Source organism: Rhynchophorus ferrugineus, unplaced genomic scaffold (genome assembly GCF_030347505.1).
Source record: "Rhynchophorus ferrugineus isolate W39M unplaced genomic scaffold, kcgeb_rfMv2 rfM11, whole genome shotgun sequence".
Taxonomy (NCBI): Eukaryota; Metazoa; Arthropoda; class Insecta; order Coleoptera; family Curculionidae; genus Rhynchophorus; species Rhynchophorus ferrugineus.
Genome location: NW_027472590.1, coordinates 4,562,561 through 4,581,344, shown reverse-complemented (window position 1 = coordinate 4,581,344; position 18,784 = coordinate 4,562,561). Strand labels below are relative to the sequence as shown.

At 34.0% G+C, this 18,784-nt stretch overlaps 1 protein-coding gene across 3 annotated transcripts in view; it reads left to right on the top strand.

The window, feature by feature from the left end:
• LOC143204685 (uncharacterized) overlaps positions 1-18,784 on the top strand; it is a 333,208-nt gene that overhangs the window by 294,220 nt on the left and 20,204 nt on the right. For all 3 annotated transcript variants that reach the window (XM_076417400.1, XM_076417399.1, XM_076417402.1), the window contains 3 exons: positions 2,108-2,704; positions 3,940-4,289; positions 10,220-10,655. In XM_076417400.1, coding sequence (XP_076273515.1) covers positions 2,185-2,704; positions 3,940-4,289; positions 10,220-10,655 — 1,306 coding nt within the window. In that variant the 5' untranslated portion in view covers positions 2,108-2,184. The remainder of the gene's footprint in view (positions 1-2,107; positions 2,705-3,939; positions 4,290-10,219; positions 10,656-18,784) is intronic.

Sequence of the window (18,784 nt, the reverse complement as noted above, 5' to 3'; positions counted from 1 at the left end):
TTCAATTTTAATTTATGTTTGTATATAAATGCGTTGAAACCAAATACGGGCAAAGGACATATACCTATAGTCAATTCAAAATAGTTGTGAACCCACGTGATCTGAATTGATGACGCAATGTTGCCGCACCGACTCTGAGTTTTAGTACATTTGGATTTTGACATATAACAAAATTCTTATTTAAATAAAATAACAATCAAAGTTACCAAAACAAACTTATAATTTGCGACAGGAACATATTGTTCACTGCTATTTTGAATAGACTATAAATATACATACACTTGCATCTATTAATCTAACGTGTGTTCTCTTCTACACACACAACACATATTAGTCTTATTGGGTTACTTTAGAAGCCGAATGTGTTTCCATAAAAGAAAATATTTAAGATATTGGAGCTGGAATTCGGCAGCAAAGAACTTCTCATGATGTGAACACCTAAATAATAGAAGGTTAACAGCGTCCAAAGGCGTAACGTTGCGGTCGATAGTCAGTATTAGGACGACTTAATGAAACATTTTCGAAGCCCGTTGAAGAAGTATACATTTCCCCCAATCTCTGTCCATGGATAAGTGATTATTAAAAGGTACAATGTCAAGCGATTGGAAAGTGACTTGGTGTTTAACTTTCCTGTTTATATGAAGATTGTTTATTTTAGTAAAATATTATCACAAGGGTAGCTATTGCAATATTTGCATTTGCAATCTCGGCATTCATTATTATTGATGTTCCAAAATCTTCTAACGGAGCACGTCAAACACTCTTAGAAACTTATAGTGATGCGGCTCCGTCATATCCCGCTTATCACTATTTGAAAATGATATTGAACAGCATATGAAAAAATGGCATTGAGCACCAGAAAGGTGTGACGGATATGTACCTGTAGGACTTCAGATATCTGAGAATTTCAGGTAACAATCCCATTTATATTTTTTAATTAAATTCTCCCCATACGACGTATCGACGTGAAGAAGGGGGACACAACAAAACAAACAAAAATAACTACAAGCTACTTATATATCAATTTCCTCGGGCGACAGAGCACAAAAACCAAACCAGGACGTTATCGCGAAGGACTAGGGAGGCGCCTCTCACCCGGAAACCATTCTACCAAGCGGGAGAACAAATATTTTCTACGACATAACCGCGAGAAATCATTTTTCCGATGTTGTTTCGTTTGTGTCGGTTTTTTAAATTAAAAGACGGTTATATGTGTTCGATAAGGCCCGATTAACAATTAAAATCTCGAACTTTTACGTGAGAACAAACGAAATATTTATCATGGCCCGTGATAATTCGTTAAAAATTTCAAAGGGGGAACCGACGACCGTTCCTGATTTAAATTCTCCCTCGTTGGGGGGAGGGGGAGAGTCAGTCAGGGGCTCAGATGTAAAAACGCGGCATAACTTTGCCTTTGTTGGTGTTTAATAAAAGGGTTAAAATGGTCTAAACGCGTTTTTCGCCAGTTACTGTTTTCGTCGGGCGTTTCTTCGTTCGCTACACGGATTCCCGATTGATAAAAAAAACTTTGAAACCGGGAAAATACACGCGGAATAATAATTTCGATTGTTTCCTGGAATGAATTATGGATGAACGGGATGCCCGCCGTTCTGGTTTTTTCTCTTTTGGGGATGAGAAGAGGTTGACGACTTCAATAAAGTTCAAATAACTTCTAATTATATAAGCTAATATATATATATATATATATATATATATCACAATTTGTGTTTGTAATTATTCAAAATATTCCACATTAATATAAACAACTGTTAAACAGCTTAACCTTTTACTATTTAGAATCCCCAGTTTGATTGCTATATTTGAGAAATCTTCTGCGTAATCCATTAAAAACTTTTAGAAACTTATATTTATGCTGCTTTATAATACGTCAGTTGTTATACTAAAAACTTCAAATATTTCTTCAACTATCTCAAGTGATTTAGAAGTGGTGATTGGTAAAAGTTTTTGTGTCAGTTTTTGTAAGAGTAGATGTCTTTTTGTAGATGATTTTCTGACAGGTCACTACTGTTTTGAGTTGACTATATTTTCTATCTGTTCAATGTTATATTGAAAACTGATTTTGTAGTAATTATTTGTCTTGTTTCAGGTTGATGTTTATTAACGGCATCATGAAAGACGTGTCATTTTAGCTGGTCAGGGGATCATACACCATCGAACGACACCATGCAGATATCCCTCTGGCACCTGTACTCCATAATGCTGCTGCAAATCGCGAACGAAGTATCCGCCTGCTCGTTATTCTGCATCTGCAAGTGGAAAAACGGCAAACGAACGGCAGAGTGCGCCAACAAAGGCCTGACCGATATTCCGGACAACGTCGACCCGGAAACGCAGGTCCTCGACTTCTCCGACAACCGGCTGGGGAAGCTGGGCAAAGAACTGTTCCACAAAAAGCAGCTCGTCAATTTGCAACGTTTGTACCTGTCGCGGTGCCAGATTAAAGCCATACATAAGGACACTTTCAAAGGGCTGACGAATCTCGTGGAAATGGACCTGTCGCACAACTTTCTGGAGAGCGTGCCCACGGGCGCCTTTATGAATTGCCCGTCTCTGATGAAGCTGACGCTCGGCTCCAATCCGATTGCGACCGTAAAGAAGCTGGCTTTCAATCATTTGTCCTATCTCAACACGTTGGAGCTTAATGGGTGCGAGATCGCGGATATCGAGGAAGGTGCCTTTCAAGGTAAGTGTTCTAGGCAATTTGTTGCTGTTTTTTCGATAAATAGGGTTGTCTTTTATATTTCGGGATTTTGAAAAATTGGCCCTTTATCTCGTAATTTTAGTAGTTAACCCAATGTTTTTAAAAGTTTCTAAACTTTACGAACTAGACCGATGAATAATCATTGAGGATTATTGTTCATTAATGCTTAAATCGTAACTATAATTGTCCTAACGAAGAATTTCGTAAAATAATGACAAATATGTTTAATATTGGGTTATATTAGTACGTTTATATAATGCATATATAATTTGTTGATTTATACAATTATGGTATGATTTAATACATAGTAGTACTTTAAAAAATTTAATTAGTGTTAAACTCCGAACGGATTTTTCCTTCTCATTTTACTATTCAAATTCTCGTTAAAAAATAGACAGAGTGCTTTCTGGTGCGGCGGAACCTGTAACCGAATTTCAATTTTCTTAATTCAATTTATTTCGTTATATAAGGAAGTTAACATTTTCTAGTCTTTAAAAGAAATGTTTCAGATATTGTAATACCATTATTTGCCATATTAGTCTCTCAAGTTTTCAAGAGACCTTACCCTAGCCAATTAGCAATGATTCTATCTATAAAAATAACAAGAAGACAGGAATGGTTGTCTTTAATATTTAAGGATTCTCCTAAATTACTATTATCATCTCGTAATTTTACGTTGTTGATAAATATAATCATTTAGTGTTTTTCAAATGTATTTATAATTTGAGACATTTTATTCATCAATCTCTCAAGAAATCTCTTTCTAAAAGTAAATATTTTCAAACATATTTATATAACATGTATATTTATCATTTTATTATGATAAGTAAATATCATTATTATTGTTGAGTAGAAATCTTGCTGTTGTGGGTTGAATAAATCGAGTACTAAATGGACACTTGGAGTACTTCCAACGTTATCAAATATATACGAAAATCCTAGATCTGTAATCTAGGCTATGCTGCTACTCGATAGTCCAATGCCTATATGACTACATGGAACATGTACATATGTTCTAAGATATTTATTTTCATTAATTTAGTAAACCTATTTGGTTTTTCTGATTTAGTAGGACGTAATACATTATATTATAAATAACATCCATATGAAGATTTTTTTCTTAATTTTAAAATAAGAAAAAAATTATGAATATAATGGTGATTTTTAATAAAATGATTGTAGCCAACACGTTTATTATTTATTCTACAATTTTTCAGGTCTTCACAGCTTGGAGTGGCTCCATTTAGACTCCAACCGTCTGCGTACGATCCGCAGTCCGGAGACGCTCCCCAAGACCCTGAAAGGCATCGAGCTGCAAAAAAATCCGTGGACCTGCGACTGTCACATCCAGGATTTCCACCAGTGGCTGATCAATTTCCACATCCCCCTCTCCGGGGAGCCGGCGTGCGTTGAGCCGACGCGTCTTCAACACATGCTGGTGAAAAACGTGCCCAAAGAGGAACTGGCCTGTTTACCAGACGTGTCGCCGACAACCTTCTACTTGGAGCTCGGTGAAGGCAAGAACGTCTCTTTGTTGTGTCACGTTCACGCAGTGCCCGAAGCGACGGTAAGCCAAGCGAAATTAACATAAACAAAACATTAATACAGTCGTATTAATCAATTCTAATGTTTGCTTGTATTCAGAACAACGTAAAAGTTACAAAGGAGATGGGGAAAAATTTAATATCCGGTATAATGGAAAGTTATTAGCGTTTTTCCTAGCTCTGCTAAGTCGCTAGGCTTAAGTATGAAACATACGTCATTTTTGTTCTACTCAAATCAAGCTTCAAAGCTATATATGTTATATTTTGCGAAAGTAACACCATCATAGATTTATACCTTTTTGAAAATGTCAAGTTTTGTGCAAAAGTTATCTTTTGCTGGTAAAATCTTAAGTTGGGCAACTCTAACTTTAAAGACATGTGAGGCGTGGTTTTGAACATTCAAAACTGGTGCAAGAGTGTGCTCTCACTTTCTTTTCTTGTTGATTGGTATATTTTTTCGTATGTTGCTTCCTGCGGTGAAAGTAATTCCTGGATCCCTCTCATAAATTTAGATACCGTCATAAATTTAGACCTCTTCGAAATTGTTAAGTTTCATGTCTCAAAACACGCATTTGCAGCCCGCATTGCTTTGCTTCTTCAATCAAAAGAAAAAGCCACTGAGACCCATCGCGTGTTGCTAGAAACTTACGATGCGCATGCTGTAACCTTAAAAACATCTGAGGCGAGAAAAAGTTTCAAAATGCCAAACTGCAAGTGTTATTGGATGAAGATCCAACCCAAACTGAAGAACAATTGGCAGAAGCGTCAACTGTACCCCAATAAATTATTAGGGAGCAATGTTCTGTGCTTGGTGTATTACGAATTGAAACCGGTCAAGGAAGCGTTGGAAGGACTCAAATGGGACATATTATAGTACCCGCCGTACTCTCCATACCTTGTCCCGTCAGACTATCAACTTTTAGTATTAAGTGGACACGCACTTACAGATCAACACTTCGCCAACTTAGAACAAGTTAGAAAATGGGATGGCATCCATAAATTTCCTGACGGAAAGGCAGGATTTATAGCATCAAATTTCCAATACTTTGAATAAATACATTTTTCCATTTTCTTGAAAACTATCTAGTTTTTTCAGAACAGGAAAAGGTAATGACTTTCCGACATACCTGCTAAATTCCAGCTGTCAGTACAGGTGTTCCAAATAACACCATTGACAGTAAAGAAAAGGAGAAATGTTTAATGACTAAAATTTTGTATATTTTTATTTTTATAACCGGACATGATACTTTACCATAACTTTTTTATTATTGTAATGTTTACGCTCGAACTTTCAGTAATATTAAATTAGTGATTTCCAACAAATATTTAAATATTTATGTTGGATACTTATGGATAGAAAATTTTAAGAATGTTTAAAAATTAATATTGTCTCTTATTGTTATTCCATGTTGTTTATGAAATATTTCAGACTTTTGTGGTTTAGGTTAGAGGTTACAAACACAAATAGGTTGTAGAGATATGTCTAGCCAGCCAAGTTCGAAAATAAATTTGTTTAGTCCTCATTTCCTTGGCTTTATTGAAAATAATGATACAAACTTTGCATGCAAGTTTAATGTAAAGTTTTGTTTTTTTCTGTAACTAAAAAGTACTTAATATACTTTGAAATTGTACTGTAACTCAAAAATGGAACTTAAACCTAATGAATCGTCGCTTCTGAAGAGGTTGTTTGTAGCAATAGAGTTTAGTTTTAATTAATTTAACTAATTTAATTATTTCTTCATGTGTACTCTTCTATGGTGATTATTGGATACTTGAATCTATTCTAACCATATTTTAACAGTGAAAAGGAATTTTTTGAGAACAGTTGTTGCAATATATATTATTCAAATTATTTTTCATTATTTTCACAATTTTGTTTCCATTTTTCTGGTAATATGGCAATGCTGGCTATTTTCGCATTTCTTCAATATTTCGAAATCGTGTGCCAGCAAAACTATGCTGCACCGATGTGAGAAGCCGGTGGTCAGATAGCTAGCTTGAATCAACACCTAAACTGTCTAAAAGTTATTTGAGAGTTTGAGCTAAGTATTCGCCCAAAAACTCTAACAATTCATTGTCTTCGCACTTTTTTAGTCCCTCAGACTGTTTTTTGTCATTGATATAAAAATCGCCACTATTGAGTCAGTGAAACTAAAGCTGACAACTAGGATATGACAAAGCAGTACCACCAAAAAGTTTTAAAAGTCCTCAAGGAGCCTCGGAAGATATTTCTTCCAATCAAACAAGTGAATAATTCAATATACATAATATATACACTGAGTAATTCAATATCGCTGTAAATCAACACTTTGCACTCAAAAATTCGTTATCTACTTATGCAGAGAAATGTCAAAATTATTGAATTTAATAGTTAGACTCTGTACTTTTACCAATAGATATCGCTGATCAATATTCATACAAGCACATGACCTATGAGCTTATGATTCACTGGGTTTATTTTTAAATTTTTCTTTCATTTCCATTAGTGTTTGTACCTGTCTATTTCTTTTGTCCGCATATTTTATTACTCCTTTTAGCTTCTTGAATTAATTGTTTTAGTAAAATATTTACCACTAATGTTCTATTATCTCTTTGCTTCAGTTGGAATATATCTTTTTTCCTTATTGTATTATTGTGTATTAAACCACTTTCTGTTTTATATACATTTCACTTTCTTTTCTACTACGTAATTTTCTTTTCTTTTGTTTCTGCCATTTTATAATTTACGCAAAGCAAATTAAGAACAAGTAATGAAAGAAAAAAATAACATCACAATCAAAACGTCAGTATTATACCTGTTTCCCCCCAATTAAACGTATCCCGGAACCGCCTTCCAGAAATAAATATTGATTCTTATCGGAACTGTTCCAAAGTTCCGTTGTTCCTCAGTCAATAAAAAAATTCTAATTATAACTTTGCCAGGATCATCGTAAAAAATTACGGGAAAAAGGCCGATATAAAAGAAAACATCTCTGCTCCTGGAGATCCTTCAAAGAGAATACGGCCATAATTGATTTTATTTGGTAAATGTTTATTCGTTGAAGTATTAATTAACCCGGAATGAATTAATTATATATTTTTAAAAACGATGAATAAGGTACTTCGTATTTTATGCTGTTATTTGGCGATTTAGCAGAAAATTCGAAAAGAATTCGAGTTTCTCTTTTATCAAGGAATAGCTTCTCGGAATAATCTGGCTTAATCTTAATCCTGATTTTTCTCTTTCTTTAATATTATAATAGATCAATTGAAAAGTCTCTAGTCTACCACAGAAAAACACATTTTTTTTGGAAAAATTAGTTTTTTTTTATAAAACATAATTCCCTGCAAGGTTGATAAACCGATTGTAGCGACCCTTCAAATTTCCTATGACATTTTTGTAGTACAATTTGTCCTCTGCTTCAAATTCTTCAATTTTTACCCAACGAGCATTTTCTTGAGATCTGATAACAGGAAATAGTCGCTGGGGGGCAGATCTGGAGAATATAGTGAATAAGGAAGCAATTCGAAGCCCAATTCATGGATTTTTGCAATCGTTTTCACTAACTTGTGACACGGTGCGTTATTTTGGTGAAGCAGCACTTTCTTTTTCTTCAAAGGTAGCTGTTTTTCGGCGATGATGGTCCTTCCTTTTCCAATATAGTTAATAAAAATTATTCCATGCGCATCCCAAAATAGAGACGCCATAAGCTTTATATATTATCGGCCAGCCGACTGTTAAGTTTTCCCACGCTTTGGAGCGGGTTCATCGTGTGCAGTCCACTCGGATGACTGTCGATTGGAATTTGGAGTGAAATGATGGAGCTATCAAATCTTCAAACACTGCTACGAATCATCAACTCGTCCTTGTTTTTGGTCAAAAGTGAGCTCGCGCGGCTCCCACTTTACACAGAGCTTTCTCATACCCAAATATTCGTGAATGGTATGATGTACACGTTCAATTGATATCTTTAGAGTGTCTGCTATTTCACTCAATTCAAAATCATTTTGTGAATGTTTTCGTCGGTAACAACCTCTTATGAGCGTCCACTGCGTGCATCGTCTTCGGTGCTCATTTAACCACGTCCAAACTCAGCATACCAATCCTGATGGTTGATTTTCGTGGGACAGTATCAAGAAGCTCGGCATCAAGCCAAGTTTTTGCTTCAACTATATTTTTTCCCATCAAAAAGCATTATTTTATCAACACTGGAATTTCTTTTTTATCCATTTTTTTTACAATCACAAAAATTGCTTCACCCAAAAGCTATAACTCAGAAACTAATGATCCGACAGCTGTAAAATTCATACACGCATCTTTTAAGGGTTAAGACTAACTGAAAAATGGATATGGATTTAATTCTAGTAGCGACATCTATGCATCAGTCCGGGGACTTTTCAATTGACCTGTTAAATAACAATAAGTCTTGCTTTAATACTAATTCTAATATAAGATTGTAAAGTAGATTTTCGGTTTTTCCTAATAGATTATTTTTATTATGTTGAATAAGACAATAGCGACAGTATTCTACTTTTAAACCCATCTCCCAGCATCTCAGAACCTTGAAAAATTAAGAATCATTCCTTTCAAGCTAATGTAAATATTTAGACTTTATTAACTAATTATTCGAACCAAATGCTATTCTGTGTCACATAATACGGAGATAAAATCTGAAAACAATATTGACTAATTAGCTGACGATACGAAAAAGATGTTTACTGTAGCTGGAGCGTATAATGGAAGCAAATGGATCAAGGATAATACAATTTTCTAATGGCCTGAATAAACAAAACTGTAATATATATAACAGTCGGTATCGACAATAACAGATCAATTGAAAAGTCCTCAGCCTACCAAAATAAAACATATTTTTTGACAATTACTTTTTTTATTCAACATAATTTCCTTCAAGTCATTCAATGCACTGATTATAGAGACACTCCAACTTTTCGATACCATTTTTGTAGTACGATTTGTCCTTTGCTTCAAATAGGCCTCAGTTTCGGCGATCACGTCTTCATTCGACAGTTTTTTTCCCAGCGAGTATTCTTTTGAGATCTGAGAACAGAAAATAGTCGATGGGGGCCAGATCTGTAGAATACGGTGAATGAGGAGGCAATTTGAACCCAATTCAAGGATTTTTGCCATCGTTTTCACTGACTTGTGACACGGTGCATTGTCTTGGTGAAGCAGCACTTTATTTTTCTTTAAATGCGGCTATTTTTCGGCGATTTCGTATCCTAAACAGTCCAATAATGTTATGTAATAATCGCTGTCGATGCTCCTTCCTTTTTCAAGGTAGTTAATAAAAATTATTCCATGTGCATCCCAAAATACAGACGTCAGACGTTGATAATCTTAAAACACTGCTCCGAATCATCAACTCATCGTTATTTTTGGTCAAAAGTGAGCTCGCGCATCACCCGATTTGCTCAGAGTACACTTTCATTTGATATCTTTAGAGTGTCTGCTATTTCATTCAATTTCAATTTACAGCCATTCAAATTCATTTTGTGGATTTTGTTAATGTTTTCATCGCCAACAACCTCTATGGGCGTCCACTGCGTTCACCGTCTTCGGTGCTCATTTCACCACTTTTAAACTTAACATACCAATCCTTGGTGGTTGATTTTCCTGGGGCACTACCGGCAAACTCGGCATCAAGACAAGTTTTTGCTTCAACTGTATTTTTTCCCTTCAAAAAGCAATATCAATATCACCCTTCAACACGCGAACTTTTTTTTATCCATTTTTTTCCAAAAGTTGCTTCACTCAAAATGCTATAATTCACAAAGTAACAACCTCACAGCTGTCAAATTTATACACGCATTTTTTGAGGGTCAAGGCTAACCAAAACACATATGGACTTAATTTTAGTAGCGCCATCTCTGTTTCAGGCCGGGGACCTTTCAATTTACCTCCAGTTACTCTTTCTGACGTAAAATAGTTTAATTTCATGTATTTTAATTGCAGGTATCCTGGTGGTTTGATGGACAACTTCTCCAAAATAACACCAACGTCGCGCCGGGTGTCCATCTGATGTATTTCGTGGAGGAAGGTACCGAGAACAAGCGCAGCGAACTGTTCATCTACAATGCGAACGCTGACGACAATGGCACTTACGTTTGTCACGCTGAGAATGCTGCCGGTACTGCCCAGTCGAACTTCACCATTCGAATTATCCTCAAGGAGGATCCGATAGTGATAATAGTGTCGTTCTCCATTGAGTATTTGTTATTCGCGGTAGTGGGTGTAGGTATTTTTGTTCTACTTATTATCGTGATCGTTGTAGTGTGTATAGTCAAGTGTCAGAGAAAGAGAAAGAGGCAGCTGAAGCGAGATCAAACCAAGGAAGTCGCTCTGCATTTACAGCAGAATCAAAGCGTAGGAAACGGCGACAAAAACTGGGGTAAATGTCTATATATACTAGATCCAGATGGAACTATAGATTTGTAGTTACATTAATACGAGAGTCAGTATTTATATTTCAGGAATAGGAAAAAAATAAATAGAATGAGGTATCTTCAAAACATGATTTTTGAACGCTTTTTTGAGTGATGAAAATCGTTGACCACGCAGTTTATTCTTCACGGATAGGAACAAAAGGAAGTCATTGGGGGCCAAGTCAGATCTTTACGGCGGATGGTCCATCAATTCGATGTGTTGAGTGCTCAAATAGTCTCTTCTTTGAGCCGGTGTTTGAGAGCTCGCATTTTCATAATGAACAGAATTTACTGTTCTACGATCTTCTAGAGGCACTGTTGCAATATGACTAGTTTTCCCGAAGAAAGTGGCCATCATTTTCTTTAAAGTGCTTCGTGTGCAAACAACTTTTGTTAGATTTAGTTGAACTTGAAACATCCATAGAGTCGATTGTTACTTATTTTCGGGTTCATACGAATATACTCATGATTCGTCACCTGTCACGATTTTTCAAACGTTTTTCGAAGCACCACGATTGAATTTCTTAAGCACTTTTTTGCACCAATCGACACGAGCCTTTTTTTGAGCGATTGTCAAATTGTGTGGGATCCAACGCGAACAAAACTTTCGCACAGCTAAGTGTTCATCTAAAATCGCATATATCCTGTTGGAACTAATGCTTAGGGATGCCTCAATACCACAATAGGTGACATGACGATCTTGCTTAATAATTTCGTACACTGCATCGATAATTTCTGGCACAACAGAGGATTTTGGACGACCTTCACGAAACTCGTCGGACAGCGAACTACGACGACGATTGAATTCACTAAACCAGCGATACACGGTGGTGGAGATTCATCGCCAAAAGTCAAGTTAAGTTGATTGATGCACTCTTGTTGTGATAATCCATGTTGGAAATCGTAAAAATCATTGCACGAAAATATTCACGATTCAGTTAAATTCTTTGCCGAGACGAAACTTTCAACTAAATATAAAATAAACAAATAGCACCCTTGTGACATAATATTCTGAGTGCGTGTATCGTCAAAAATGTCAAATTTTATGATGGAACCGTCAGGTGGACTCGCATAACAACAGTGTTCCCAATTCCGTAAATATAAGTAGTGACCCTTGTAATATATTTCCCAGTAGAGTTTTCCTGTAAAGCTAGGATACTAGTCATCCACAGCATCACCTTTTTAACTGAAATATTTATCTGGAAGAGCTAAATCTGTGGAATAAGCTGGATATTGAGACAATTCATTCCAAATTAACTGATTATAGCGACGGTTATATAAGTGGCGTGATGAAGTACGTATGTTGATGAATTATAGTTTTGTTTAGACAGTTTATTTCAAGTGCTTGTATCTATTTGATATGAAATGGTATTTAAAAAAATATAGTTTAAACTAGTTATGTACAAACTAAATTATTCCTACTAGCACGAATGATCTTATTTCTCCCCCTTACAAACATATCAGTTGCCCTTATTATCAACGATTCTTGACATTATCTCCATCAAACCTCCACCATAACGACTAACATAAATATAGGGCTCCGCCAAAGTGGCATCTGTATCGAAATGTCAAGAATATTTACAACAGTAGTAAAATTTAGTTTCGGATATTCCAATACACACTTATCGGGACTGCCAAACAAAATCAATTTCCGACTATACCAAATCAGTTCTTATCTGAAAATTGACAATGAACCCTGATCCTATTAACCCCGGAGTATCGCGCCATCTGGAAATTAGGTTGCCCTCAGCAGCTACAGTTTTCGAAATTGTTAAATTTTACTGTCAATTTTTGGTGGTGAGGTTGAATTTCTTTACGAGCAATAGCTATTATCGTATGGGTTTTTTAAATGTATCGAGTATTCAGTGTGTAAATTAAACTTTATTCGTCAAAGTTTCTACTCAAAATATTCTTAGAAATCTTTTTCATAGAGCAATTTATATTTTTCTCCCTGAAGCGTTGTCTTGAGGAATAAAAATATCCAATAGTCAAGGTGGTCTAGATCTGAATCATCATTGAGTGACAAAGTGTTTCTGCTGAGCAAAGTCTCCTCTTGAATGACAAGATATATCAAGAGTTGTGGTGGATACAAAATTGCAGCGTGAATGAAAAGTTCTGGCATACTCCAGAAACAGCGTATACTCCAGAAATAGCCTCTTTTGATTACCTCTTACATTTGATTTCGATATTCTGAATAAGTGAAGAAATATCGCACAAAAGACGAGAAAAATTTGTATAAATCCATTTTTAATATGAAAAAAAATCAGAATATATCCCAACACGATATCTAACTAACAAAATCATACAAACCTTTAAGTGAGTTGTAAAATAAGTGATTTACGAGGATTTGACATGAGCCTGAACAACTTCTCCAGCAAACAAAATCCGTTTTCGACTGGAATGCACGTTATATTTTGATGACGGTCTTTAAGATGCCTGTTGGTTGTTCAAACACGCGTTATTTATTTAATAATGCGGCTGGGGAAATTATGTTTTCCACTCCACAACGGAATCATGAATATTCAACAGCTACAGGGCGGCGAACGAAGATGTTTAGCTGTGAAACTGATACTGGGGATACGAAATTAACGACCGGCATAGTTTCCGTCGATATATGGGGAAAATATCAAATAGCGTGTTTTAAATATGTTGCATAAAATATATTTTCTTTGTACGGAGGATATTTCGTATCGGGCTATAAAAATTTTACTATGGAAATAATCATTTTATGGTCTTATATCATATATAACCCCTTTATGGTTCCCGAGATGACTTTATAGCTAATTTTTTTAGTATTTTTTAATCTAGATCCATCAGAAATCATATATATCGTCCATAAAATGTAAATACAAAGTATTGGTAATTTTTTTGATACTCCATGACAAAATACATGTTCAAACAAAATTTTTCTTTTGTCTCCTTTGTAAACATGAGCTAGACATCACATAAAAGGACAGCTATCGATGAAAAAATCAGCAGAGTCAAGCAGAGGCAAATAAGAGTTAAAGATTATCAAATTTATTAACAATACTGTAAAAATAGTATTAAATATTTCGGTTTGACAATAGATAAAAAAAATAAAATATAAAGAGATGTATTGATTTCTTGTCACAAAATATAATGCTAAAGCACAATAAGGTATTAATTTACAAACAACTATATATCTTCTATAAAACATATAGCGGAGAAGAGTTGGTAACTGTTTTGTAATAATACCTGACAAAATAAATTTCCTAATATATTTATACTTGTTTCACTTGCGAACAAGTGTCAAGTAAAAATATCTGAGCCAACTGATGGTAGATAAAATTTAAAGTCTATTGAATCAACTACATTAACAAAGTTCTAAAAAAAATCGGAGGTTTTATACTTAAATAGTTTTACTGTATTATATGAAAATAGCGTCAAATATTTAGGTATGCTATTAGATGTTAAATTAATAAGGAAAAAGCATGTAAAATTAATATAAAAGAATAAAATATAGGGAGCTATATTCTCTATTCTGGAGAAGATCTATTGCTAATAAAATATAAAACCTTAACTTCTAAACAAGTGTTAATATTGATGTCTGGAACAATAAAAAAAATATTTAAAACAATGTATGGCAAAACTGAAACTATGTATCTTGTATATACCCAAAAAGATTTCCTACAAAGATTACAAAATTCAATAGAACAACTACTACTACTAAATGGAAGCTATTACCTTCTTCATATGAAATACTCTTTTAAAAAATGTCTTTTTGGTAAGTTTTTTAATAGCTAGATATTTGCAAGAATGAAATTAGGCGAATAAGGAGGACATTTTTGCGCATGTTACGGCTAACGATTTTTATTTAATTTTTTGTTAATTTATTGTGCTATTTATTTATTTTTTTTACTATTTACTGTATATTTCTTGGTTACTGAGCTACACTTTACGTTCTATTTTTTTAGAGCTACTTGAATAATCATGGAACTATTTGTTCTATGTCCTGATTATTTTATTATCAAGTTATTTTTTTGCATCAAAATTTAAAAAACAGCTAGAATTTTTATTATACCAGGAATCTACTGAGACTATGAAGAAAACTCGAACCATGCACGTAAATTTGAGAAGATTGAATCGTATATCTCCGCTGATAATTACCAATGGGCTAATCCAATTAGTTACCTCACATATTTTACGATTCTTAACGGTTATTAAAACTCGACACTCGGTAGATCTCGTTAAGTTTGTGGACCGAGCAGACGTTACAGAGCCATTAAATTTATGATTTTATGATCTGACACGTTATATCTCGGGGAACAACAATTTCCTGTACGAAACGAACCTGCTTTTACTTCGAATGCACCGAGTAGGTCGCGGGAATAATAACCTTGAGGTTACATTAATTATTTAAAGGGCCAATTCACTTAAGTTCGTTCAATATCTAAATTTTAGAAGACGGCAGATATAAAAGTCGGATGACTATTACTGCTTTAACCTAGATCTAACACTAAATTGATGTAACCCAGTACATAAAATATAAATCCAAATATATAACAGGTGGACCAAAAGTCCCCCTACCATTTTAATTGTGTAAATCTTTGCTCAAAGAAAAGATAAGTAAGTTTGGTTGTCATAAAAGGTTTATTTGGTCTTTTTTTTTTTTCGTGTTGTTTGAAAATTTATATCGGCTAAATGGTGACCGCGAATCGCTATGCAACTTTTGGCTCTTTTTAAGGCATTTTTCATGACATCCTGCAACATCTGAAGCTGAATTTCTTTAATTTTGTGACAAATAATGTCCTTTAGATGTTGAATCGATTGGGGCTTATTCACATAAACTTTTGATTTTAAAAACAGCCCATAATAAAGTCAGGTGCTGTTAAATCTGGAGATCGGGCCATGCTAAATCGCCACTTCGCGAAATTAGTCTTCATAGAAAAAGGTCATACAATATTTGATTTGTTGAACGAGCTGTGTGTGCTGTAGCCCCATTTTGCTGAAACCACATGTCCTCTAGTCCTTTAGTCCTTGCTCTTCCATTTCAGCCACAAGAAAGGTTCGAATCATGTCTTGGTACGGTTCAGCAGTAACAGTAACTGCAACACATAGGTTATTTTTTTTAAATAGGTACTAATGATACTTCCAGCATGAATACTACATCATATAGTTGTTTTTAGTGGATGCAATGATATTTCATGAAATAATTGAGGATTCTGTGTTTCCCAAAACCGATATTTCTGTTTATTGACGTAGCCACTTAGAAGAAAATGGGCTTCATCGCTCATTATAAATTTACACAAAAAAAACCATTTCACCAGACAGACCTAGGATTGCCTTACTGTACTCAACTCATCTCCATAATAAAATTTGGACGTCTATACAATACAACGGTTAAAACAGAACTGAGCTAAATCTCACATAACTAAGATGGTGTGAAATCAAAATGGTAGCGGGACTTTTACCCCACACTATATAACATTGTTAAATATCTAAATAACCGGTTTGATGACTGTAATACGAAAAAAATTTGATTTATAGTGTGAAGATACTGATGCAAATTTATTTGATAGGGCTAAAAACTATTAATTTTACATAGTTGATAGTAACTACAATACAGAAATAATTTTAATTGTATACATGTGATGATGGATGTTTCAGTTTCTTAAACTGTGGATTATCTGTGGATCTAAAAAGTGAAACTGGAATTGTATCAAGTTACCATGCAATATTTGGGAAAATAAAAAGCACAAATTATCATCAAAGTGTCTTACCAAATCTGGTTTTAGATATGCTTCAACGCATTAAGTTCTCTCATAAAGTTTTAATCTAGATCTCCACCTGTTTTCTGTTACTTTATTTTCATGCATTGTCTATGCATAAGTTTTGTCCGAAATGTTTAAAATTTTTGTTTGGCATAATATACGTAATTTGCTATAAAAACTTGATAAAATTACATTTTGATTCATTAACATTATTCAGTCAAACATGCAGTCAAACAAACACATCCGTTACCCTTGATTTGGTGAAGTATAACCCATCCGACTATTTTATATACAAGATACATCATATTTGATATTGGCTTTCTATAATATCATCATGATGGGATTTGATTAACACTTCTACCATCTATACATATTACAATGTGTGATTATAGCACAAAAATTATTAAAATAATGTATAGACTTGCACCCATTCAAGCCGTCTTCTGTGACCAAAACAATTATGTAAGCACATTTTTTCAAATCCATTTCTTGCAGAAATAGCTTTTAGTCCCGGTAAAGTAAATAAGTATAATTGTTATAAGGTGGTTTTTCAAGATTAGTCATATGGCCTATTAGTGTGGTACAAAGATATGTTTTTAGTTCGGGTAGATTCGATTTAGGTCAAATATACGTTCATTTGCTCACCTTCGCAATTGAAGCTCTTGGACAATAAACTATTTGCATATTTTTATGAATTCATTATTAATTATTTGTGTACAATGATGCTTTAATGATTAACAACAACAAATGGCGGTTTATATCAAACAAAATTAAGAGGATTCTGCTTTGCATTAATGGCGTGGATTATCGCTTGTTTCCACTTTTCGAGTTCTCCTTAATTTCATTGAAATAACGAAAATTCGCCTCTCTTTCCCCATAAACAAATGATAACTTCTCGAGACAAACAAGTCCCGACCCAATTTTCGACGGAATACCACGCAACCCCTCAAATTAATTTACTCGCTAAGAGAATACGATCTCGACGATTAATTTCCTGATCTTCGTACATACATACATACATATATATATATATATATATATATATATATATATATATCGATTAGAAGCAGACGCGTTTTTCGAACTGTGGCGCTTGGCTCGCCCTCGTAGTATTCAAATGAACGGAATTGATATGGAAACTCGTCTGATACCCTCTCTAATTGATGAAACACTTTTTAATTTTTCGCATCGCTGTTTCATGCTATAGAAAAATAAAAGTCATTAGACTGTTCGAGCTCTTTAATGGATATTAAAAAAACAACAGTAAAACCAAGCTTGATAGCTCGGTAGTGTATATGATTTTGGTTGATTGAGCTTGAATATCATAGAGTACATCAGAAATTTAACAATATTTCAAGCTAATACAGCGTAAATAAAATATGTATGTTCATAAAGTACTACTTTTTGCACTCTCTTTTTATAGTTTAAAGTTCATCTCCACCCATTGTTTTTTTAAAACTTCACATTCGTATTACTATTCTGTTTGGTTACCTTACATTAACGTCAAAAGGCAGAGAACTCATTCAAATATCATTATTAGTAAGATTATTACAGATAGAAGAGTGAATTTGCTAGTTAAAAGGCTCTTATTCACTGTTTGAGGTTAGGAAATAACCAGCTAGTTCTTCGTAGACGTCCTCAAAGCATATTGTACCCACTGAGATTCTATACAATATCAAACACGACTTCATGATGTTAGATGAAGAAATTTTAATAATGCCTCTTATCGGTCTCTCAGAATCTATGTATTGAATTTTCCTTTAATAGAAATTAAAACTATATTTAATAAGCTATATTTACATAACAATTATGATACAGGATGTATAAACATTTGTTTTTTAAATGTTAGAGTGATTATTTAATATTAAAACTGATAACGAGTTAAACATTTTAATAAGAGATAAAAATTATGATTAAAAAAGTCAAATTAAGTTAAAATTAAGTTATTTTTGTTTATTGAAAGTACGAAAATAAATTTGTAAATTTTAGTGGTATTAAATTCTAATTCATTTCGGGTTTAACTAAAAGCATTTCCTGATGAAAAGCACTAATCGAATATCGCTGGTAATAAATATATTGATTTGTACATCAAGAGTTAAAATGAACGTTTCAAAGAATATTAACAATTATAAATAGCTTCATAGAATTTTCATTACTCATTTGTTGATGAACTGGGGGTGCCCATTTGGGGCAGCGAAAAAATAGGAAGCAGTAGATGAACCAGAAGCCATTGAATGCAAAATAAAGATGAGCTGCAAGGGCATGTTTCCAGATATAAAACAGATAAAACGCTAGCTTAAAATAAATGCATCTACTAACCGGAATATATGATATATAAATCTTAAAGAGTGAAATAAAGCAAA